A 24,229-nucleotide genomic window follows, 5' to 3' on the forward strand; every position below is an offset into this window, starting at 1 on the left:
TTTATGTACAGCAGTTCCCCCTCCTCCCAACTTTGATCTGGGGATTGAGAAACAAAATACAATAACACTAAAAACGATTATACGCTTCAAATTTGGGCCCTCCTCCAGTGTAGGATGTCTTCTTTTGTTCTCGCAGCCACCTGCAGCGCCGTCTCAGGCGAGTTGGAGAAAATTCTCCTGTTCCTTTCTTTTCAGACGTTCCAGATGGTGTAGATGACTAGTCCATTAAAACGCCTCCAGTCATTCTTGGCTATTCTAGATTGGGCTTCCTCCCACCATGTGAGGAGACGGGCTGGTTCAGTTGCCGGTAGTACTTGGGCGGCATCAAAGTTCTCCCACTGAAGGATCTGCTCCCATACTAGTCTGGAGAATGGGCACAGTAAACTGGAGCTACCTACTTGATGTCCTGCGTGCTCTTGGCTTCGGCACAAGATGGTGCGAATGGGTATCCATGCTGTTTCGCACTGCCACCTCGAGGGTGCTCATCAATGGCCTGCAAGGTCCGAGCTTCCACCATGCCAGGGGAGTTCGCCAAGGCGATCCTCTATCGCCAATGCTCTTTATCCTCGCCATGGACCCCTTGCAGCGTATGCTTGAGCTAGCAACCCAAAATGGCGCTATATCCCCACTACCCTCGACCATTGCTAGATGGATAGTTTCCCTGTATGCGGACGACGCGGCCATCTTCTTAAACCCTACAAAGGATGACATTGCTGCAACCCAAGTGGTTCTCCAAGCTTTTGGCAACATCTCCGGACTCCACATTAATATGGATAAGAGCTCCGTCCACCCGATCAGATGTGAAGACATAGACCTTGATCATGTCCTTGGGTCTTTCACCGGGATCAGAGGCACCTTCCCTTGTCGCTACCTCGGACTTCAGCTACACACGCGTGCGCTGCGAAAGGTTCATATACAGCCACTCATCGAACGAATTGGGCAGAGACTTCCCGGATGGAAAGGGAAGTGGCTCAACAGAGCTGGACGCCTTACTTTAGTCCAGTCCGTCCTCTCGGCTATTCCTACATATCACCTAACGGTATTCCCGTTACCTGTTTGGGCCCGCAAAAGCATAGACAAGATCAGAAAATCTTTCTTTTGGAAAGGAGAGGAGAACGCCAATGGGGGACATTGTCTTGTCAACTGGCCAACAGTAACTAGACCAAAGGACCTCGGGGGGCTCGGGGTACCGGACCTCAAGAAATTCAGCAGGGCACTGCGGCTGAGATGGCTTTGGAAAGAATGGGTGGACACCTCCAAGCCGTGGGTGGGAATGGCGGTCCCCTACAACGATCTTGATCGGGCCCTGTTCTTGGCATCTACTAGAGTTACCATTGGGGATGGTCGAAAGGCACGATTCTGGCACGATAGCTGGCTTGATGGCGAGGCCCCAAAATTCCTAGCACCCAGCCTTTTCGAGGTCATCAGGTTCAAGAACAGGAACGTGCACTTCGAGTTCCGGAACAACGCCTGGATAGCTGCACTGAGGGGGCGAATCTCCACCTACCAGCAGGTAGAAGAATTCATCTCAGTGATCTTTCTTTTGGAAAGGAGAGGAGAACGCCAACGGGGGACATTGTCTTGTCAACTGGCCAACAATAACTAGACCAAAGGACCTCGGGGGGCTCGGGGTACCGGACCTCAAGAAATTCAGCAGGGCACTGCGGCTGAGATGGCTTTGGAAAGAATGGGTGGACACCTCCAAGCCGTGGGTGGGAATGGCGGTCCCCTACAACGATCTTGATCGGGCCCTGTTCTTGGCATCTACTAGAGTTACCATTGGGGATGGTCGAAAGGCATGATTCTGGCACGATAGCTGGCTTGATGGCGAGGCCCCAAAATTCCTAGCACCCAGCCTTTTCGAGGTCATCAGGTTCAAGAACAGGAACGTGCACTTCGAGCTCCGGAACAACGCCTGGATAGCTGCACTGAGGGGGCGAATCTCCACCTACCAGCAGGTAGAAGAATTCATCTCAGTGATCTTTCTTTTGGAAAGGAGAGGAGAACGCCAACAGGGGACATTGTCTTGTCAACTGGCCAACAATAACTAGACCAAAGGACCTCGGGGGGCTCGGGGTACCGGACCTCAAGAAATTCAGCAGGGCACTGCGGCTGAGATGGCTTTGGAAAGAATGGGTGGACACCTCCAAGCCGTGGGTGGGAATGGCGGTCCCCTACAACGATCTTGATCGGGCCCTGTTCTTGGCATCTACTAGAGTTACCATTGGGGATGGTCGAAAGGCACGATTCTGGCACGATAGCTGGCTTGATGGCGAGGCCCCAAAATTCCTAGCACCCAGCCTTTTCGAGGTCATCAGGTTCAAGAACAGGAACGTGCACTTCGAGCTCCGGAACAACGCCTGGATAGCTGCACTGAGGGGGCGAATCTCCACCTACCAGCAGGTAGAAGAATTCATCTCGCTATGGATCAGGATACAACAGGTTCACCTAATGCCGGGCACTCCCGACACCATCATCTGGAGATGGACAGCTAGTGGTGCTTATTCCACCAGTTCAGCATGTAGGATCCAATTTTCTGGGTCCTATAGAGCTTTTAGAGGAGACTTCATATGGAAAGCGCACACAAAGAACAAATGCAAGGTTTTTGCATGGATCATGGCACGGGAAAAAGCTCTCACGGCAGATAACCTACAGAAGAAGGGTTGGCCCCACCAAAAGCATTGCACCTTGTGCAATGGACCCCTGGAAGCTTCAAAAGATTTAATGATTCTTCAAAAGGTTAATGGTTCTTTTTTGCCTTGTTGTTACTTCTTTCATTCGAAAGATAAGTTGGCAAAGGTATGGGTCTGGGAAATGCTGCTGCCATACAAGTGTAACCCTGACTGGTCTGACTATTGCAACTACCTTGGGGAATATTACAAGCTCCATCACAGTGTTATTGCTCAAGTTCCCTTGATCTATCTGACATTTGGCTTTCTGTTATTAATGAACACTCCCAAAAACTTAATATGTTGTATGACTAGTTGCTAAGGATGGCCTGTGCCTTGCATGCTTACTTTTTTTTTTTGAAAAAATGGCAGGAGCTCTGCCCTTCAATTAAGAACGGGAGTAGAAAAGGTGTTTTAAGTACAAATAGGACCAAAAACAGTCCAGTCGGTACAGCAACAAGAAAGAAAAACTCCCTATTGAAACGCTCTTGTTCTTTGCTCTATATCGTGCCTTGCATGCTTACTGTTTCACCTGCTATGGATTGTTTGGTTTACCATCACAACCTTCAGTAAAGTATATTGGCTCCTTGGATAGCATTTTGATTATGTTATTTGATTTTTTATGATACACTTATAAAACAATCGATTCTAGTGTATCACCAAGGAGGCTGACCTGATCTGTAAGATGCTGAGTGTTGGTGCCAAGCCTTCTAATTACATAATCATTCAAAGCACTGAGATCCTCATGTGCGCTTTAAGCCTTACGAACCACCAATTGTGTGATTCTGTTCCTGCTGCTGCTGCTATGGTGGTACATCCCTGCCTGCATCACGCCTCTTAATGTTATATCCATTCCTTTCTTTGTTTAATTTGCGACCAACTTATGTGACCTAACCGCTAAGTGTTGGGTGGTTTACTGGCTTGAATTCAAGAGAATCATGAAGGAGACTAATAAAATATGTGACTGGATAAGACAAAACTGTAAGCCTTTTGACACGACCGACATGGACTTGGATAATGATTTCGAGTTGGGTCGCCAAGTTCGGCAGGGAACCCTGGACTTCATGACCAGCCTGCTGGAAAAGTCTCCCTTTTCTGTTTCTGCTGCTGCTACTGAGCAAAAACCTGTTGAGGAAAAATATTTTATTGGAAATATTCCTAGAAATGATGGGAATGACATTGCTCCTGCTGAAGCAGCAAACTCTACAGGGTATGTATAGTCTATCCTTTCTTGACACAACAAAGTGTAGATAGTGTTTGATTATATTATCTGATAATGTAAGAGAGTTAGGTTGATTATTTTCGACGAGAAAATTAAAGCATTGTGATGCTGTATCATTGTACTGTGCTATCACCAGGGGGAACACACCCGGTCAGGAAAAGATCACTGGCGCAGATATTAGTAAGAAGAGGATGGAAGATGCAGACAAAGAAGCAAATGACCAAGGTATACCCCTTGTAATTTTTTGTCAAGTAGTGAAATCGCATGATTCATTGTCTTAATACAGTTGTTTCAAAAGATTTAATGATTCTTTTTTTCTTTGTTGTTAATCTTTTGAAAAGATGTGTTGGAAAAAACATGGGGGTGGGACAGGCTGCTGCCATTGAAGAGTCCTATTGAGTGGTCTGACTATTGCAACTACCTTCGGCAGTATTACAAGCGCAATGCCAGTGTTGTTGCTGAAGTTACTGGCAGCTTGGTTGCTTTGGCCGAAGTTGTAACTATACAAGTATACAACTGCCCTTTCTAAACCATCAGCCAAAGCCTCCTAATTTTTTTCTTTGCTTATCTTCTTGCTATGTTGAATTAAACTGGTTGTCAAATAGTGTTTCAAGAAGGAGGAGGAACTTGTGTCTTTGTGGAAGACTCAGGTTTTTCGTTCCCATATTGTGATCTTGCCTGTCAACACTATCACTCAGAGTAACCTGATCCAGGAGCATGCACATTCATTCATATGTTCTGACTTCCTGTTGCTTCCACTGTTGCTTTTGCGGTATGTGCCTTAACTGGGCCTAAATAAAGCAAAAAATTGTGTCGTATTCATTGCAGAAATACTACTACTACTCTCTAAACCTACTGACCAAATGTGTGTTGCAGTTGGCAATTACCTACTGACCAGATCATAAAGGGAAAAGACATGTTTAGTGTGTGTGTGTGGGTGGGTGGGTGGGGGGGTGGTGTTCTCTATCAAGTTAATTGTTACGATATATAAACTAGTTGGACTCATCTTTACAAGAAGGGTAAGAGATTATCTCTTTCAAGCAATTGTAAAATACTACAACTACAGATTGGTTATTGTGATCACCAGCAACAACAATATTATCTTTGGTTAGAATGCATATTTTATGGTTTTTAGTCCTGTCTTCACAGTTCTATTTTATCAATATTGAAATACCTGCCTATGGCACATTTGATAACCGATTGCGACTGGTTCTTTAGTAAAATTGCCAAGCAATGTACTGTCATCTAACGTTTGTGATCTGCTTCTTGCTGCAAAACGGTGCAAGATCTAATCTTTTATCTTTTTATTGTTGCAGACTTTATATCTATTTGTTGTGGTGCCATTTTAATTGTGCCAACTTGGCCCTGAGCCCTACATGCTCACTGTTTCACTACTTTTATCCAACTCAGCACATGCACTTTCAGTAATGTAGTACTTCTTTTATGGCTTTTGACTAATGCAAAACTTTGGTTTCAAGTGTATTAGCAACGAGGCTGACCTGATATGTGAGCTTCTAAAGCATGGTGCTAAGGCTACTGATGGCATCATCCAGCAGAGCAGCATGATCCGCATGTGCACCTTGAGCCTTATGCACCTACAACTACAAGGATTCCATGCCATTGATGCCGCCGCAGCCATGGTGGTAAGTGCCCGCCTGCATCACGCCACCTCTGCCAAAACACTCTTAGGTTTAACTAGCATCCTAATACTTGCTGGCACTTACTACACCAATGGCTTCAATTGAAGGGCATCACAAAAGAGTGCAAATTGATGTGTGATTGGATAAAAAAAGAGGACAAGCTTATCACCTTTGGCTTTTTCACACGGCACAGGCTTGAGGAATGCCGCTTGATTCGCATCAGAACCTTGGATGTTATGCTCAGCATACTGAAAGGGTCTTCCTTTCCTCCTTCCAAGGTTAGTGGAATGGGTGATCAGAATGGAGCTGCTGTTGGATTTCATTTGGCTTCTTCATCATTTGGTGGGGCAGTCCAGCTATGAAATGTTGTTATGCCCTTTTGTTTGTAATATAGGATTTATTCATTTAGTTCTAATACTAATTATCTTCACATGATCATTCAAAATGTTGAGCAGGTTAGCTCGACATGGGATGAGCCGATTGGTTGGCCACTTCGCTAGGATAGCATACAGATTTCTTTTTTTCACTTAGCATTTAATGCCGCTTGTGTCCTGTTAATCAAATTCGACTTTATTCATATCATCATTTAATGGTATGCCTTGTGCCAGTGTTAAAAATTTTAGACTCATTATTGGTGGCGAACATGCCAATCACTCAGGAACGAATTGTACATGTTAATCTTAGGTTATCATGATGGTTCTGGCACCTATTTTGTTTTCATGTGTAGTACTTGATTAACTGATTCATGATATTTCTTTTCTACTGCAGATGTGGCTTGATCTAGTGGCTAATAACTAGAAACAATGATGGTGGGCAGCTCCATGGATGAAGTTTCTTTTGGCTGGAACACCCTAAACCCTAAATCCTAAACCCTAAACATTAAGCACAGTACTCGTTGCGGAGTATATGTCATGGTTGTCAAACCAAATTGTAACAACTACTAGAATGCACTGTGCTATTTAAATTTGTTGCTCCAATGACATATCTTTGGATTTAACTGCACCGTTAAGTTTTGTAGTCCAAACCTCATGTCGCACTTTGGCAGCCGCGGGACGTTCACGCGCTGCCGCATCTGAACTTATATCCTGCAAGGAGGAATGACTTAGGTCCCGTTTAGTTTGAGGATGAAAATTTTTTAGGTGTTACATCGAATATGTCGGAAGAATGTCGGAAAGGGTTTTTAGAAACTAATAAAAAAACAAATTACATAGCTCGTCAGGAAACTGCAAGACAAATCTATTAAGTATAATTAATCTATCATTAGCACATGTGAGTTACTGTAGCACTCAAGGCTAATCATGGAGTAACTAGGCTTAAAAAAATTCGTCTCACGATTTTCAACCAAACTGTGTAATTAGTTTATTTTTTTTATCTACATTTAATGTTCTATGCATGTGTCCAAAGATTCGATGGGATGGTTGAAAAATTTTTGGGTGAGTAACTAAACAGGGCCTTACAACTGCAAAGTGACAGATTATGTGGATTGATTGAAACAGCCAGTCTGGCTGATTATATTAGCTGTTTGTTAGAGCATCTCCAAGAGCTTGGCTAAAATTAGTAGCCAAATTCTAATGTTTAGTCATTTTGTAAAATATATAACTTCTTAAAAAAGAAGAGGTTCACAACAGTCTTGCTATCAGATAGCTAGTGCCAGTGGTTGGCTATATATGGCCAACGAAAATCAAGGATAGCAAACTTTCTATTTTACAAAACCAAATAGCACATCTGTTGGAGTCTATTTTTCTACTACAAAAGTTCTAAAAGGCCTCCATAACAAGAATAGCACGGAGTTGCTCTTAGCTTGTTATCCGGGTCCTTCCGTGGTTAATTTGTGGCTCATAACTAAACCATCTGCCGCGCGTCAGGTATCCAATGAATTTGATGCAAGATACGATACTAGGCTCACTCATGTATAGGGGCTCATTCCTATTGTTTATCACCATTGTCCAAAGACTGGAAACCCTTGTTCCAAGACTTGGAGTAAAATTAACAGGTGCTCCATATGCACGTCGTGTTCAAGTTAGGGATTTTTCTTTGGAAATGTGTTCCAGATATGTCTGAAAAGGACTTAAATTATAAAAATAACTTGAGCATATTTAAAAATAAGCTTAAGTTGAATTTTAACATTAAAGAAAGTTTCAAAGATCCTTTATTTTGGCTTTCAAATGTGGTTTGAAAATATTTTAAAATAGTCATTTAAAAATGTTTTAAAATGATTTCAAAATAGCTTTCAAATAATTTCAAATATAACTTCTAAAAATATGGTTTGCAAAGTAAAGTTTGAAAAAGGTCTCTAAAAGAGATAATTTTGACCTTCAAAATTACTCCCTCTATTCCAAATTATATGATTTTATAGCTTTTTCTCCATGTACTTAGATATACACTATGTCTAAATAAACTATAAAATCAACCTACTTAGAAAATCCAAAACATGTCTTAATATTTGTTACGGAGGCAGTATTTTACAAGGATTTTCAAAATATAGTTCAAATGAAATTCAAAAAGGTGGTTTAACAGAGTTCGGAACATATTTGTTTGTTTCCTCCAAATCTACCAAAGTCTGAAAGGTTCAACTCTCAAATGTTTAAAACATATTTGAAATATACTGTGCAATATTTTATAAAAGGTAAAAACTTTTCATGGGCCAAATCTCATTTGGAAAACCCCACCCAGCCCAAAATTTCTTTTTCCTCCCTCTATTATTCTGCCGGGTCATTCTTTTCTTCGGGCCTAAAGGCACCAGCCCACAAACCCCCTTCTGCCCTTCTTCGTTACCTTTTTTTTTTTTTTTTTGCGAACAGGTAATTTGCTTGCTGCATTTCATCCCTGAACCTGAATGGAAGTCGCTGAGAATCTTCAACCCTAGAGATCGGATCCTCTGGCTGTCTCAGAGAATGGAGATGGTGGTACGCAGCAGCTTGGCGCCTTCCTTCGCCTACCTCATTGCACTCGTAATCAGCTCAGCTGGAGGGCAGTCTCGTCATTCCGGCAGCTCTTCCACCATGCCTTGCCTTGACCTTCCTATTCTTCCCCCACAAAGCACAGGGCCTTATCTGCTCTGCTGCTCTCTCTCCCTCCCCACCCCACTCGCCGTCTCCAATTCCAATCCGTGCTCTTGTGCCAAGTCAGGCAATCAATCAAAGAGTCCAAAGATCCCAGCTTTCCCATGGCGAGCGTCGATCTCCCGCCTCCTCCTCCTTCCGAGGAGACGCCGGCGGCAGTGGCGGCGGCCGAGGAGGACGAGGACCTGATCGAGATCGTGGAGGAAGGTTCGGGGCGGCTGGACATCGCCCGGTACGTGGACCACGTGCGGGACCTGTCGGCGGGCGCCATCGCGACGTTCGAGGGCACGACGCGGGACCACTTCGCGGGGCGGCGCGTGGTGGAGCTCCGGTACGAGGCGTACGCGGCCATGGCGCGGCGCCGCCTGGGGGCCATCCTGCGGGAGGCCCGGTCCCTGCACGCGCTGCGGCGGCTGGCCGTGGCGCACCGCCTGGGCGCCGTCCCCGCCGGGGAGGCCAGCGTGTTCGTGGCCGCCTCCGCCACGCACCGCGCCGACGCCATGGAGGCATGCCGCTACGTCATCGACGAGCTCAAGGCGTCCGTTCCCATCTGGAAGAAGGAGGTCTACGACGACGGCGAGGTCTGGAAGGAGAATCGCGAGTTCTTGGACCGCCACGCCGGCGACGCCCACGGCAACGGCTCGGCCGCCGCGGCGCAGACGAAGGCGGGCGGGTGCTGCGGGAGCAAGGTCAGGGTGCAGGAGGCTTAATGGTGATGGATGGCGGCGCCCGGCTCTCTCCATCGCCATCGCAATCGCAATCCACGGGAGTGGGTGGTGTTTCATGAAATTCTCTGTACAACTCGATGCCCGTTGACTAATTTTTCCTCCAGTTTTATTGCTGAGAGAGACTACTGCTAAGTACATCTTGAAGTTGAAAGGCAGATAGATGTTTTGAGAAAAGTGAGAAGTGATGAGGGAAAATAGTACAGTAAAGATTTGTTTCTGAAAAATTCAGTTTGTTGGAAGAAACGGCATGTGAAGTCACGTTTCTAGATTCTATCTATGCCTTGTATACCAACACAACATGGCGAAAAAATAACACGAATTCTGTACTCTTTGAGGAGCCATGGAATGCAGAAATTTCACATGAATTATATAGAAACTTTATAGGAAAAATTTTCTGGATTCCAAATGGGCATAACTATGGAATTGCTGAAAGCCAAGAACTGCATATGATGATATGAAGAGGTGTTGATGTTGTGGTCTGAATCTGAAACTTGACAGGAGTTTTGTAACTGAAACACGAGTGGGTGGTATGGTACTGCGAGGAGAGGAAGGAGGGGAGACGAAAATACAACAGAGCAGTAAGAATGATTCTGACGATTCCACGTTTGAGACGGCATAATAACATCTTAACAATTTGGAACAGAGGAGAGAGTAGTTTCTGGAACTCTGACTCTGAGACAGGGGCCTGAAACTGGACAAGACGAGGAAGAGGGGTTTAAATCTTCTGGAATCTGAAACTGGGCACAGGAGTCTGTTGTATTGGATGGAAACTTGCCTCTCCTAGCCGTTTTCAATTATTCATTCACGTGTAATGACTACATGTTGGATGTAGGAAGCTCCCATTTCATAACTCAATTATATATGGCTGTATGAAACTGTCAAACATCAAAGTGGCTGTAGTTTAGTGGTGAGAATTCCACGTTGTGGCCGTGGAGACTTGGGCTCGAATCCCAGCAGCCACAGTTGTAGTTTTAAAATATTTTTTAGTCCTTTATTGCCATGATTTTCAATTTTTTTTAGTCCTACCAGCCATGGTTTTCATTTCTCTTCTCAGTCCTTTTGCAGCCATATTTATTCGCATATTTATGGTCCTTTTTTTTGTATCTCATGTGCGCATGAGCCACAGTTGTAGTTTTAAAATAATTTTTAGTCCTTTATTAGCCATGATTTTCATTTTTTTTTTAGTCCTACCAGCCATGGTTTTCATTTCTCTTCTCAGTCCTTTTGCAGCCATATTTATTCGCATATTTATGGTCTTTTTTTTGTATCTCATGTGCGCATGAGGAGGTGACATTTATTTAAATTTAGCAGCCACATTTGTTTTTTTTTCAGTCTTATTTTTGTCTCATGTGCGAAGGTGAGATTTTTTTTTTTCTAGCCCTTCAGCAGCAACAACTTTTTATATATATTTTTCGGTCCTTTTTTCTTGTCACTTATGTGCGCAGGAGGTGACCTAGATGAAGAGTTCTGGCAGGGCAGGATCACGACTCACGAGCCAGCTTGGCTCAGGCTCACCTCACGTTGGCTCGTTATTCAAATGAGTTGGCTCAGCTCGACTTGCGTTAATTCAACACAAAAAAATGCTAGCTTGTCTCTGCTTGTTAGGATTGTGGATTGTAAACTAGGTAAAGTCATGGCTAAAAAAACTATTCACTGATTTATTACGACAGAAAAACACTGTTAGCTGACAGAAAAAATACAACTTATATAGATGGACCTAGGTCATGGTCAAAAGGACATGGACTGATGGACATGGGTCGGCCTTTGACTAGGTGTTTGGCAGCGCTCAAGACATCGTGGTTCTCTTATGTGTCCATCTCCTCCAAGTCAAAACTTTTTTAGGGCTCCTCCAGGTCAAAATGTCGTGTACAATAGAGTTTTGTGGCCTGTTTTGGAGGGCGGTTAGAGCGCAGACATAATTTATGGACCTTAAAAAAAGTTTACAAACCAAGGCCTTGTTTACTTTCGATTTTTTTTTTTTTGATTTTGATAGTGTAGCAATTAGTTTTTATTTTCGTCTCATAAATTACAGACAAATTGTACAATTATTTTTTATCTTCGTCTATATTTAGTGCTCCATACATATGTCATAAGATTCGAGGTCAAAGTTTTTAGATTTTGGGGTGATCTAAACAAGGCCCAAGTAGGGGGTAAACCTACAAAAACCGTGTCCAGCCCATTCTTTCTGGCGGACGAAGCCCAATCCAAATAGCGGCTCGGCCCAACGAAATTCAATCGGCCTGCGCGGCCTGTCTAGCGTTCTCCGTTCCATCTCCACCTGTCGCCGTCGTCGTCCTCCTCCTGTCCAGCTCCGTCCCTGTCCCCGGCTGGGCGACTCCTCATGGCGTCGCCTCCTCCCGTGGCGGCTGCCGCGGGGCCTCACAGCGTCTTCGTGTACGGAACTCTGATAGCGGAGGAGGTGGTGCGGGTCCTCCTGGGCCGAGCACCGCCTTCCTCCCCCGCAATCCTCGCCGACCACCGCAGGTTCAGCATCAGGGGCCGCGTCTACCCGGCCATCCTCCCCGCCCGCGGCCACGCGGTGAGCGGAAAGGTCCGCGTCCGCCTCTCACTCTCTACGGCTGAAACATGGAGGCGAACGCCGCCGAGACAGCTCTCGTCTGAATCCGTTGCCTCTGTGCTCCGTCCAGGTTCTCAAGGAGCTCACCGACAGGGAACTCCATGTGTTCGACATGTTCGAGGACGAGGAGTATGTGAAGACAACCGTCGAGGTCTCACTGGCTGTGAGTACATTGCAACCGTATTTGCAACATCTGATTCTGATCGACTCCCCATGCTTATCTCCCATTGTTCTGAACTTCTGAACCTTAGTAGCTCAGATGGTTGATGGTTTCATTTTTCAATGATGAAAAAGGATGGTCTGCGGTTTTGCAGGATGCACAGGAGAAATCAATCGCCTGCGCCTACATATGGGGCAACGAGCGTGATCCTGACCTCTACGGGGAATGGGATTTTGAGGTCTGACTGAATGTCACCGTATGATGTTCGTGTTTGTCAGTGTGGCGCTTTGATTTGCATTGATGATTCTGTTTGTGGGCTGTAGGAGTGGAGGAAGGTGCATTTGAAGGACTACCTTGAGATGACTCAGGAATTCATGCAGGAACTCGGGCAATTTTAAGACACTTCTCCTCTGGTTTGTAACTACACAGGATCCTTGCAAAATTACCATAGAATAATCTGTGTCATAGTAGAGCCTCTTGTGCTCATATAGAGTCGACGAGTGATTGCTCCACGATGCATTTCTTCTGTTCTTTTGGAACATACAGATGTTTACTTGAGTCATTTGGATGTGAACAAATCGACTCTTCTCTTCTGCCTGTTTTTGCTGTGTTATCCTGTGAAATCCGCTTCCTACTAGATGCCTACCACTAGCAGTGACGTTTACTGCTCTATATATCTAGATCTGACTAGTTGACAGTAAAATGTCTATATAGAAATCTGTCGTTAAACTTTACCAAAATGAGACGTATAGAGTTTCCTCGTAGTGCCAGTGCGATAAAAACCTGGTTATAGTTGAACAAGTACACCTACAAATGGAGACGGACAGGTTGTCCATTTGTTGATTTTCTCAAAATAGATAAAGGAATAACAATGGGGAAAAACAAGAAAGAATAGCAAGCATGTGTAAGAACACCTAAAGGCCATTCACATTACACAAATAGTACTAATCAGTAGAACCTCTTAAATCTGCTTCAGTATTTTCTGAACTGAGACTCATAGTGCTACATGGGTTTCAAGCAACCCCAGCAGCAGTTCAATACACAATTACAAATACTCTCCATCAAAATACTTTATCTTCAGATCTGCCTACTCTGTCTGTAGTTCAGACTTTGCCTAACCCTCTGTCTGAAGTTTTGACTCTGCAATGGCTCTATATATCTAAAACATACCCTAATCTGAGGAGTGCTCTGCCAGCTATAAAAGCCTAGACGTCTACAGCATCCTGCATTGCTTGGCGATAATTCTGTAGATGGCTGGACACTGGTTGCTTTTTGCAACCATAGTTCTCATCTCCCATTCTGAATTCATAATTGTGAAATACAGTTCAACAACTAACACAGGGATGAAAGGAAATACTGTAAGCAAACTGTGTATGTACCTGTGATCACGTCATTCAAATTGATCGTAGAAGCCGATCGAAGGGTTACCAGGGTTCTGGTCACAGCGAGGCTTCCAGGCATTCCCACCATCTGAGCTGCTGCAAGCCTGGTTGGAGAGGACATTGTTCCCCAAATCACCGTCTAAGCTCATCTGTTGCACTTCTTGGGGGGATAGGATCCTAATGCACTTCACACAATTCACAAACTCCCTGTGTAATTCACATCACATTTTATTACAATAATAACCAACGAAATTCTTTTTCTATCATTTATATTCAGTGCGTTTACGAAATTTACACTCTATAAGCTCCAGCATACACTTATCAATAAAAAGGAAGACACAGGCACATTGCTGTTCACTTTTGTACTTTTTTTACTATATTACATTCCTAGACAATATACACATCTACATTGGGCACTTCTACAATATTATTTTTCTTGACAACTTTTCATAGTGAAAATACAAAATTTAATATAAAGCAAAAATAGGAAGGTAAACTTACTCCCATGGGTCATCACCGAGAAGTAGGATGTCATCCTCATGATCCTTGTAGACTAACTTCCAGCCTATTCGCTGTCGGTCCTCAAGTTGGCCCTCTATACCAAACATGCGGGCCAAAGCATGCTTCAATTCTTCATATCCAGAGAACCTACCTATGTCAATGGACCGGCCTACAGCTCCACGCTTGTAGACCTACAGGATTTATGTTACCGTCACTTTTATGAAAATGTTAGGTTCACATTCAAAAGAATGATGGCTATAGCAAACAAAGCACATGCTCAAGAGTTTATGGCTCCAGAGTGAGCATGGTCATAGAAGGTACCAATTGCCAAGTGTCCAGTCCTTGACAAGCTTTTAAAGCTATATGTGACCACCTCATCAACCATACATCCAAGCAAGCATAAATACACCTATCACGTTTGAATCATGATTTCAAAACTGCTTGACAGTAGCTGACTACTCAACTGGCATAATAGCATGGCACCATATACTAGCACAGCTAAAACCATAAATGCGCTCTTGAAAAGACAGTTATACATTTGCTTTTCTACTAGTCTGAATATGACAATTTTTTACATGTGAATTTTTTAAATGTACTTCACATATATTGTCATATCTGCTCCCATATTTCATCTTATATTTGGTGTTCAGGAGTGATCAGAAGTGTATTCCATTCTTCCCTTAAAGCCCCGCAATTTAATATTCAGGAATTAGTAAATACAACAACAAAAGCATACTGTTGAATGTTATAATATCAGTAAGTTGGGTTATGTAAAGAAGCACAAACCTTTGTGAATGTCCGCATTCTCTGTGGTGGAGGTGCAGGGGGCCAAGAATTTCTGTTCAACATGGCACCATCGTTGATTGCAGAATCAATTGAGTTAAAAGCTATATCAGACTGACCAAATGACTGTGAAACCATGGAGGTTGAGATCTCTTGTTGGGCATCCTTTTGTATTCGGTAATTGTTCTCAACATCAGTTGACAAATTAGTCTGACACTTCACAGGATTAAGTGCACTTACCAACAAGCCTTCTGTTTCCATAGGAAAGCTCAATGGACCATCATTGTTGATCCCAAAGAAAGCATTGTTAGTTGGATCCACTTCTTGAATTTCCACATCTGCAAGTGCATCTTTGAACATTTGTTGCTGGTTCAAGTTAGAAGTGGGGAATCCTTGATGCAAAAGTCCATCTGTTTGGGTAGGCCATAACGAAGTTGCTGATGAAGCTGTTTCCAGGTTTTCTGTTGATGGTACAATGTTCAAAAGATTGTCATGTCCAGTCCCAACAGTGGGTGACTTTGAGGTGATTACATTCTCCTTCAGATTATGGTTCAACTTCGACGATTCCTTCATCATTATTGGAGTTGTTACAGCTTCACTAGATGTTGGAATTGACATCAGAGCAGACGATTGAGGCACCTTCTCCATGTTGACCTTGCAATGCTCGTTCCTGCCAATAGTTGGGTGTGCCAAATGATTTCCGTTGTTGGCTGTAGAAGGTGATGTTGAGCAAGAAGGGATTTCCTCAGTTAGTACAGATTGTGTAGCACCTGGAATCATCAGTTGGCTTCCGGCTTTGGACAGAACGTTGGTTGATGAGATCTGTTGAAAGGCAACATCTGACACATTTGCAAGTGCGACTTGTTTCTGTGAAAGCTTCTGCTGTTCTTGCTTCATTGTTGGTGGCGCCTGTGATGCTTGCAGTGAAACTTTGCTATCTTGCTGAGGCATGATCCGCTGCTGCGCAAGTGAATGAGAACTCGATAGCTGCTGCATGTCCAAAAGTAACTTCTGCTGTTCCTGCATTAGTGGTAATCGTGAGAGTGTAACTGCTGGCTGTGATATAAGTGACTGCTGCTGTAGTTTCTGTAATAGCTGCAACTGAAGTTCCTGGTCAGACAATTGAGCCTGTTGACCAGCCAGATTCACAAGTTGACCTGGCAACTTGTTTAGCTGCTGCTGATTCTGCTGCTGCTGCCGCTGCAGTTCCTGAAGTAATAGCTGCTGCTGTTGCTGCAGTTGAAAATTCTGGTCCTGATGTTGCTGTGAAAGAAGCAGCTGTTGCTCACTGGTTCCCTGCTGGCACCTAGTTGGAGACGGTTGTTGTTGTTGTTGTTGCTGCTGCTGCTGCATCTGAGTCTGGATAATTACCTGGGCCTGGACAAGATTGGCTTGAGCCTGGCTTAAAGGAATTGTTTGGTTAATGTGCTGCTGTTGCCTCTGCTGGTTGCCAACTTCTTGCTTCAGTTCTTGATGATTGGTGATGGTGTCAAGTTGATTACAAGACAACGATCCCTTGGCAAGCTCATTTATAGGTTGCATTTGCTGAGGGAGCTTGGAAGCATTAAGCTGTACACTGTTTTGTTGCAGGAGATGGTTCTGAACATATAACTGCCTTGCAAGCTCAGCGGCACCAAGGTTTTGCATGGCAGGGTTACTTAGAGATCGCAGATACTCCGACTGTATGCCTGTATTAGCTAATGTGGAGCTCTGCTGCCTGTTCATGTTCATCCATTGAACCAAGCTCAGACCAGGCATTGTGGTGTTCTGGGTCTGAGCATCCTTTATGCATATCTCCTCACCAAGCCAAGGCATTGCCCTCTTGAAAAGGTTTTCCATCTCTGATGACTCATCATCTGTTAATTCAGATATAAAAGTGAACCATGTAAACCATCAGAAGTGGTTGTCGTGATAAGCAATTTGCATTGCAATCTAAAACAGAAAGATGAACCTAAGTCTGATTTACCTATTTGCCTAGGGCGCTTTACGCCAAAGAAAGGCTGGGGGCATATGAAGAAAGGAGCAGCAATTGGTTCAATCTCCCACATTGAAACTCTGTTTCGTCTTTCACCCGCTGCAGACTCATCCCAACCAACCTACAAAATTATGCTACATCTGTGAATCAGATAAAAATCAAATCTGCCATCAATGGTGTGGCTCAGCAATCTAACCTGTAAGTTTCGCCACTGGGAGTTTTTCCATCTTACAGGATCTAGGTCACTTATCCCAGTTATCGTGCCCATGTACCTGAAGAACATTGAATAATTTAATTGGTATAGAATAGGCAACAAAACCATGGCTATAATTTAGAATTTAGAACAAAGAAATAGAAATTGATTGTTTATAAAAAATGTCCAAATGAAAACATGTAAAAAGAGCCACTGTACCTTCTCATCCCTAATTCCTCAGTCTCAAACATCATCCGGAATCGCATTCCTAAAGATATTTGGTTACTATACAGTGCCTTCTGGTATTTGGCAAATGGGATAACAAACTCAGTAGGGCTAGCCCTGAAAGTCCACATTTCAGATAAATCATTGATAGTTACTGAGCTACATAAAAAGGCTGTTTAGAGCCATCAGGGTGGGAAAATTATAGTGTAGGAACGTTACTCACCTAGGGTTGTAAAATATGGTAAATGGGCTATTGTTAGCAGCAGCATGGGCCGCTGCAGCAAGCACCCCTATGTGCATACTGTCACTTGAAAGTACTGAAGAAGATATATTAGTTGGCTGCCGGCTAGCCCGCCTTATTCCCAGTAGAAGTTGCTGCCTTTCATCCCTAAAATCATGATGAGCCAAAACATAGATGATATTCACACTCCAATTTTGTTCATTATTTCGCAGTTAATTTAGTAAGAATATTTACTCTAGAGAGAACCAAGACAAGCTTTTACAAGAGGAAAATGACCAGGAAACCTACCTAACAAAAATGACAGAATCACCAGCAAATAATCTCTTGCCGCCCACGAAAAGACTCCACCCAGTGGTTAGTAAATGTCTTTTCGGCTGACCTGATCATAGCAAAGTCCAAAAATGATTCATAGTATTGAAACTTGCATTTACAGTCAAGGACCTCTAATGTCGGCAACAGTAACAGTAGATTTTCCCTTGCAGACCAACCAGAACATAAAAGAATGATGTGCAAGGTTCTTCAAATGCATGAAACTTCATTGGGAAATACTTGCATAAAAACTAAAAAGAGTCCTTCCTACTGCCATTTGTAGCAATGAAAGGGCTATATTTTCCCCACCTCGAAATATATGGCGAAATGTCCACACGTTGTCATGTATGTCTCTGGCTTGAAGCTCTTGAGCCGGAGGCTGCATACTGAAGTCCTATAGAGCAGACCAGGAGAGTAAAAATATTACAATGGCACTATGGGGTTGATAAAAAGCAAGCATTTTGCTGCGGCAATGTTAGATATTCGATGCCTGGATACCAGTGGAGGTAATATCTTCTCTGCAGCACGGCGAGGCACAGAGAAGCCTCCATGTGTACTTGTATCACTTGCAGTAAGTGTCTTACAGAAGAACTCCATCTGTGGCCTTGCATGTTTTAGTGCAAGCTCCGATAGCTGCAAAGCCTCTTTTCCATACTAAAGCAAAGTCAAAGCCATGGTTTTAGGACATTGGAACAAGCAAGAGACTTTTGGAGAACCACAAGTTCTAGATGCTCACTGTGTTCACTGGCTGAAGAGTCATCTGTGCATACACCTCATCAGTGTCTGGGTCCGCCTGAGGACAAAAGAGAGGTGGTTTTAGAATTGATCATTGCAAGCTCTGTGTCAAAGGGACAGGATAGGAAGTGTACATTACATGCAAAGTAACACTGTGAAGAAGACATATCAACTTTGAGGGAAGATTTGGGTAGCTTGGCACATGTGCATCAATGTCCTTTTGCATAGAAGCTGCAACCTGAATCAGAAGGACAATAAGTCCAAGCATAACATTGCGTTTGGAACAAAGTGAAAAATATTAGTATTCAAATATTCAAGGTAACTTTTTGTCTTAATCTCGGAGAATCGGAAGACATTAAATTGCAGGCAGATGAACCAACCATCAATTATATGGGGACTAATATCTTTTCATTATTTTCCAGTAATACGCCACAACTTTTCATGTATTCATTGTTGCATTACTGTCAGTCTGAATAATGCATGGGGAAATGTTTATCTTTGTGCCGTAGTTATTTCAAAATGTGCTGGTGTGGGGACTCATCAGTACTCTGCGGATTTTGCGATAAAAGATTATTTCTTGAAATGATTAAGAAAGTAGAGCCATTCGAACATGCTTCCCCTTTTGCTAACCCTTTCTGCAGTTTGACTAAAAAAATGAAGCGGAAAGTAGTCTGCAGTTTAAAAGGAGCGCCGCATGAGTGAACTTTTCTTAGATAAACTCTTTATAAGTACTGTGATAAAGTCCTCTACCATCATGCGCAACACAAGCAGATGTCATAAAAACTTAAGGGCTTCATTTCCTTTGCTTTTCTTCTGAAATAGTAGAAAGATAATTTATGTTTTCATCTTTTCTGAAAAGAACACCATGACTGCCTTTTGGATTAAGATTTTTATTATAGGGCACCATGACTTGTGATAAAAATAATATTTCATAATCATGTTATTCCAGTTCCAAATCTGTAAGCTGGGACAAAAATTACCCATCCCAGGACCATAAATGCAAGCAACCCACATGCACAAAAGATGCTTCATGTACACCAAACTCCTTGCAAGGAAATAGTGCACAACACACCAGAAACCAACAGAGGAAAGAAGCAAGTAGGACCCCAATAGTTCCAACCACTTTGGCAATGAGCTAACATTAGCAGGTTCTTGCACTGGAAGATATCAGCAACCTAGTGAATATCTTCACATTTCTAGTGAAGAATGGGAATCTTCTTGCACCAAAAAGATCTGAGTGAAAAAAAAATCACCAAAAATCTGGTAGTAAAGAAGATTATGGGGAAACTATTCCAGTTAGCTCAGCAACAATCAGTTGGCTCCACCAACAAATCAAAAAACTGTTTTTTTCATTTTTATTACTGCACTGATAGTAGTACCCTTTATATTATATCCCTTGTATAAAAACCACAAACATTTTAGTAATAAACTCAACATGAACCCGCCAAAAAGAATCACAGAATGAAAAAACACAACTTTTCTCCTGAAAACGCAGAATCAAACTACAAACTTTGTGCACAAGTATCTCAGAACTCTGACATATCGATAACCAATTGAAGATTTGGAAACATGATCCCATAGAAGATGCCGAAGAAGCATCAGCGGATGTTACAAGAACAGAGCATCCCAAAGGCTGTAGCAATGGCGTCAAGCCGTCAACTACCGTTACGGCGTGACGTCGAGGAGCAGGAGCAGGAGCAGCACGGGGACGAGGAGGGGCGCGGTGTCACTCACCTGCTCGCTGTGGCCCTGCGGGAAGTAGACGACGAGGCTGCCCACCGGCGGCAGCGACACGAGCGGGCCCGCGCAGGCGTACCACAGGTCGGCGTTGATCGCCGGCGCCTTCCGCTCCCCTGCAAGCGGACGCATGCCGACGCCGGCGTCAGCGACACGACACGACACGAGAAAAAAAAAGGCGACGCCTTTCTGAACTTGGGCACAAGAAACGCGAACTGCCGCCGGCCGGCGACAAACGCATGCCGCAGAAGAGGAGCAAGGTGGCGAAAGAGGTACCTTCGCATGCCGCCGCGCCGGTGGAGTCGGGCGCGGGGGCAGCGACGGGCGCGGGCGCGACACCAGAGCTCGCCGGGGACTGCTTCATGGTCGGCCACGCGGGAGCTTCACTGGTGGCCCACGAGCATGGAGCAGGGGCGCGCGGCGCTGCGCTGCGCTGCGCGGCGTCGCTGCCAGCCAGACAGCGCGCGCCGCCGGCCGGCCGTGTCGTCGTTCTTGGCGGAAACAACCTACTACCACTAGGAGTTGTTGCTCCGGACGCGGCGCTAGCTAGGCGAGCGGCGTGGCGGCGCCTCCCCGACAACGCGAGCAGCAGCAGCAGCTCACGAAGACCAAGGGGCGTCCCCGAGAGAGAGAGAGGGGAGGTGCTGAGCTGCTGGCTAGTTGGTGCGTTGCCTCGGGAGTTAAAACGAAACGCTCCTTGTTTCTCTCTTTTTCCTCGTCTTCTTGCGAGACTGAAGAGAGAGAAAGAGGACCGTGAACGACAGCAAGAGGAACACCACTCTCTGCAGCTCTCAGCTCAGCTCAGCTCAGCCCAGCCAAGCCCAAATCTTGTTCAGGTACAAAAACTTTTTTAGATTTTGATTCTATAGCTTTTTCATTTTTATATGACAAACATTATTTAATCATGAAGTAACTAGACTTAAAAGATTAGTCTCGTAATTTACAGACAAAATGTACAATTAGTTTTTATTTTCATCTGCTTCATGCATATGCCGCAAGATTCGATGTGATGGGGAATCTTGAAAAGTTTTTGGTTTTTGGGTTAAACTAAACAAGGCCTAAAATGAAAATCTTTTTCTGCACTGTGAAAAGATATTTTTTTCTATAAAGGTTTTTATATGCTTTAGACTGTGCCTCCGTGAAATCGTAGAATTTATTTTCTTGGAACATGACTAATAATGGGCCGTGTTACCGTGACCATGATAGCGAGTTTACCGCGAGGAGAGACGTGGACGACACTTTGTATGCCCATAAAGATAATTGGATAATTTAGCATGCTAAATATTGGTCAGTGCGACACGAGAGTGGATTTTTAGAATTGTGTAAATGTCAACTAATAACCAATTTGGTTATTCTAAAAAAACGATTTTGTTACGAGTGTTCTATTGATTCGACGACTATTTGTGTTTTCTTATGAAGTCTCGTGCTAACTACTAGTAACTTCGATTGGCAATCCACGAAGATATCATCGTGATCTATGAGACACTGTAACTCACTTTGAATACCAATATCTATAAATATATTGTTTTGTTATCAAATATGCTCTACGTTGCAATGAGAAAATAAATTGTTCTGTTGTCAGCTAGACTAGCCCCGTACCAATGACAATGGGGTAAGTATCTTTGTTGGATTTGATTGGGCTTGTCTTAATTCTTCGCTTGAATTTATCAGCACGGCTTTATCAGTTATTGTAAAAAAAAATTCATAACAAATCAATGAATAATACTTATCAGCATCAGCATGATCAAATCAAACACTCCTATGAATAAATATCTTAAAGTTGTCTTAAGTTAGACTTTGTTTTATGTTTGATTGAGTTTATAGAAATGTGTGCCAAGATTTATGAAACAAAAATGAATATAATTAGATATATCATAAAATAGATTTGTCGGTGTTTTCCCCACGGGGGGTCACACCAACGAGAAAATTTGTATGCGTGCTCCTTTTCTCAGATGGTGATGCAAGAAGACAGAGATTTATCCTGGTTCGGGCAAGAGAAGGCCCTACGTCCAGCGGGGGAGGGAAGTTTGTATTATCTTGCACCTAAGTGCTTGTACAGGGGTGGATACAAGTGTGGTCTGGAGTATGCGAGTTCTACTGCGTATGGGTGAAGTGTTTTTTTCTCTCCTGTATCTATTCCCGGGTCCCTTCCTTTTATAGCACCAAGGAGAGACCCAGGGTACATGTATAGGTGTCAGAGTAGGAGTCGATAGGAGCATGGCGCGCTGACCTACTCGAAGCCCCCGTACCAGCGTGACCTCAAGCCGTCCCGTCTTAGTAGCCTGGTGATGATTACGCGTGCCCCTGTAACCTGCTCTGCGCGCCGCTTTGGGCTGGTTCAACGGTCGCACGCCTGTACGATACGGCGGCAGATCCGGCGGAGTGGTTGCGGTATTGTCAATCGACGCCCAACTCGTCTCCAGGAAGGAACCAGGTCTGGTCGAGGGTCAGACCCCGTGCAAAGCCCTGATGTCCGGAGCGCTGACCTTGGTTGTCTCGAGGGGGTCCTGATTAGACGTTCCATCCCTGTTTCTCGTGTCCTGACACGTTCTGGGTCGTTTGGTGGGGAAGGCTGCAAAAAGAACGATGAGACGGGTGCCTGTTCCCTATCACGCTTCCCGTGACCAGCGTGTTAGGTGGGAAAGCGGCAGGCGCATTTAATGCCTCGGCTCTCGTGCGCGCGTCAGGCGGCGGACAGTGTCCTTGCACTCGACGCCTCCTGGTTCGCTCGAGCCTGTCTCCGTATTCGACGGTAGTCAGCACTCGTCCCCTGAGTGGTTCGCTCAACGCCCTTTCCGTCTTCGAGGCTGCGGCCGCCGTCGATCGTATGTGTTCGACCAGAGCGTCGAGTTGGAAGCCCCGACCTTTGTACGGGTAATCTCGTTATATGCATTGGTGAAGGTACCCCTTACTGATACCCTCGACAAGATTTTTATAATATGCTCAATTTTGTGTTATACACTACAAAAAAATACCCTTATACATGACGGTTTACTTTGGTCACAAACAAACGAAAATACCCTCATAGTTAACTCACTATGACGATCGAAAAAAACATCATATATCCCGCATCATACATTTGTTGGCCCAAATTGAGTCGTCACAGATTGGAATTTGTATTCGTCATAGAATAGTTGTCTTAAGTTAGACTTTGTTTTATGTTTGATTGAGTTTTATAGAAAAGTGTGTCAAGATTTATGAAACAGCAAATAATATAATTAGATATATCATAAAATATATTTTTATAGTATGCTTGTTTTTATGTTATAAATATTTGTGCTCTTTTCTATAAATTAGGTTAGACATAAAAAAAGTTTACTTAAGACAACAAATTAATTTATTTAGAGATGGTAGAAGTAAATTGCAAGGCCATAATAAATGTTAAACACAATAAAGGATTAATCTTGTATGGAAATTGACTAGAGATTGATCCAGCTTAAAGGATTGGCTACGTGTATGTATCTGTTGTAAGGTTAAAAAAGATAGAAGATGAGCCATAAATTAGAAGCCGATAAAACCAGAAAACATAAACCAAAAGAAAAACTTCTTCCAAAGAGACCTTAACATAAGCCTAGATTGTTATACTTCAGACCTAAGTAAGAAAATTTATTGCACCTCCTCTATCAAGAAGCGTCTGTCTCCAAAAGTCCAAATCATCTCAGCACTGGTACCAGGGCCTGTTCCCTTCAAAAGCAAAATAACAAAGCACCATTGGGCAGGCATAGCCCTTTTTTTATTAATTAATTAACTAATATCTTGCGGATGAAAGTGGGTCCATATATTATATATTAGTCGGTTGCGCCTGTATGCCACGTGAATTCCAGGAATACGACACGTACTCCTACACTTTTGGCTAATCATCCCTGCTACTGTTCTTTCCTGTTGCAACTCATTCTTATACTGCATACTTAGGCCTTGTTTAGATGCAAAAAGGTTTTGGATTTTGACACTGTAGCATTTTCGTTTTTATTTGACAAACATTGTCTAATCATAGAGTAATTAGGCTTAAAAGATTCGTCTCGTGATTTACAGATAAACTGTGTAATTAGTTATTCTTTTAATCTATATTTAATACTGCATGTGCCGCAA

General features: G+C 43.6%; 4 protein-coding genes and 1 non-coding gene across 6 annotated transcripts; 4 read left to right on the forward strand and 1 right to left on the reverse strand.

The window, feature by feature from the left end:
- LOC110435160 lies at nt 4,888-6,567 on the forward strand. The gene is made up of 3 exons (XM_021460614.1): nt 4,888-5,534; nt 5,639-5,809; nt 6,300-6,567. The coding sequence occupies exons 1-3, from the start codon at nt 5,349-5,351 to the stop codon at nt 6,327-6,329; spliced, it is 387 nt and encodes a 128-aa protein (XP_021316289.1). The 5' UTR covers nt 4,888-5,348; the 3' UTR covers nt 6,330-6,567.
- Nucleotides 8,452-9,662, forward strand: LOC8069953 (molybdopterin synthase catalytic subunit). The gene has a single exon (XM_002451476.2). The coding sequence runs from the start codon at nt 8,698-8,700 to the stop codon at nt 9,301-9,303; it is 606 nt and encodes a 201-aa protein (XP_002451521.1). The 5' UTR covers nt 8,452-8,697; the 3' UTR covers nt 9,304-9,662.
- TRNAH-GUG lies at nt 10,212-10,283 on the forward strand. Its single transcript has one exon. It is a non-coding gene; the product is annotated as a tRNA-His (tRNA).
- Nucleotides 11,589-12,656, forward strand: LOC8062824 (AIG2-like protein D). Its single transcript, XM_002451477.2, has 4 exons — nt 11,589-11,872; nt 11,970-12,062; nt 12,214-12,297; nt 12,383-12,656. Exons 1-4 carry the CDS (start codon nt 11,663-11,665, stop codon nt 12,455-12,457), a joined length of 462 nt encoding a protein of 153 aa, XP_002451522.1. The 5' UTR covers nt 11,589-11,662; the 3' UTR covers nt 12,458-12,656.
- On the reverse strand, nt 12,963-20,895 carry LOC8062825 (auxin response factor 5). 2 transcript variants are annotated; one of them, XM_002453239.2, is made up of 15 exons: nt 20,417-20,888; nt 20,138-20,256; nt 18,543-18,641; nt 18,405-18,461; nt 18,167-18,322; nt 17,978-18,062; nt 17,648-17,738; nt 17,342-17,506; nt 17,113-17,235; nt 16,897-16,972; nt 16,692-16,821; nt 14,729-16,581; nt 13,943-14,133; nt 13,439-13,648; nt 12,963-13,358 (listed from the first exon to the last, which is right to left on the reverse strand). In XM_002453239.2, the coding sequence occupies exons 1-14, from the start codon at nt 20,502-20,504 to the stop codon at nt 13,450-13,452; spliced, it is 3,432 nt and encodes a 1,143-aa protein (XP_002453284.1). In that variant the 5' UTR covers nt 20,505-20,888; the 3' UTR covers nt 12,963-13,358; nt 13,439-13,449. The 2 variants fall into 2 exon arrangements, with proteins under 2 accessions (XP_002453284.1, XP_021314858.1); XM_021459183.1 differs by lacking the exons at nt 12,963-13,358; nt 13,439-13,648 and adding an exon at nt 14,264-14,351 and having other exon boundaries at nt 13,958-14,133; nt 20,417-20,895.

This window comes from Sorghum bicolor, chromosome 4, assembly GCF_000003195.3.
Source record: "Sorghum bicolor cultivar BTx623 chromosome 4, Sorghum_bicolor_NCBIv3, whole genome shotgun sequence".
NCBI lineage: Eukaryota > Viridiplantae > Streptophyta > Magnoliopsida > Poales > Poaceae > Sorghum > Sorghum bicolor.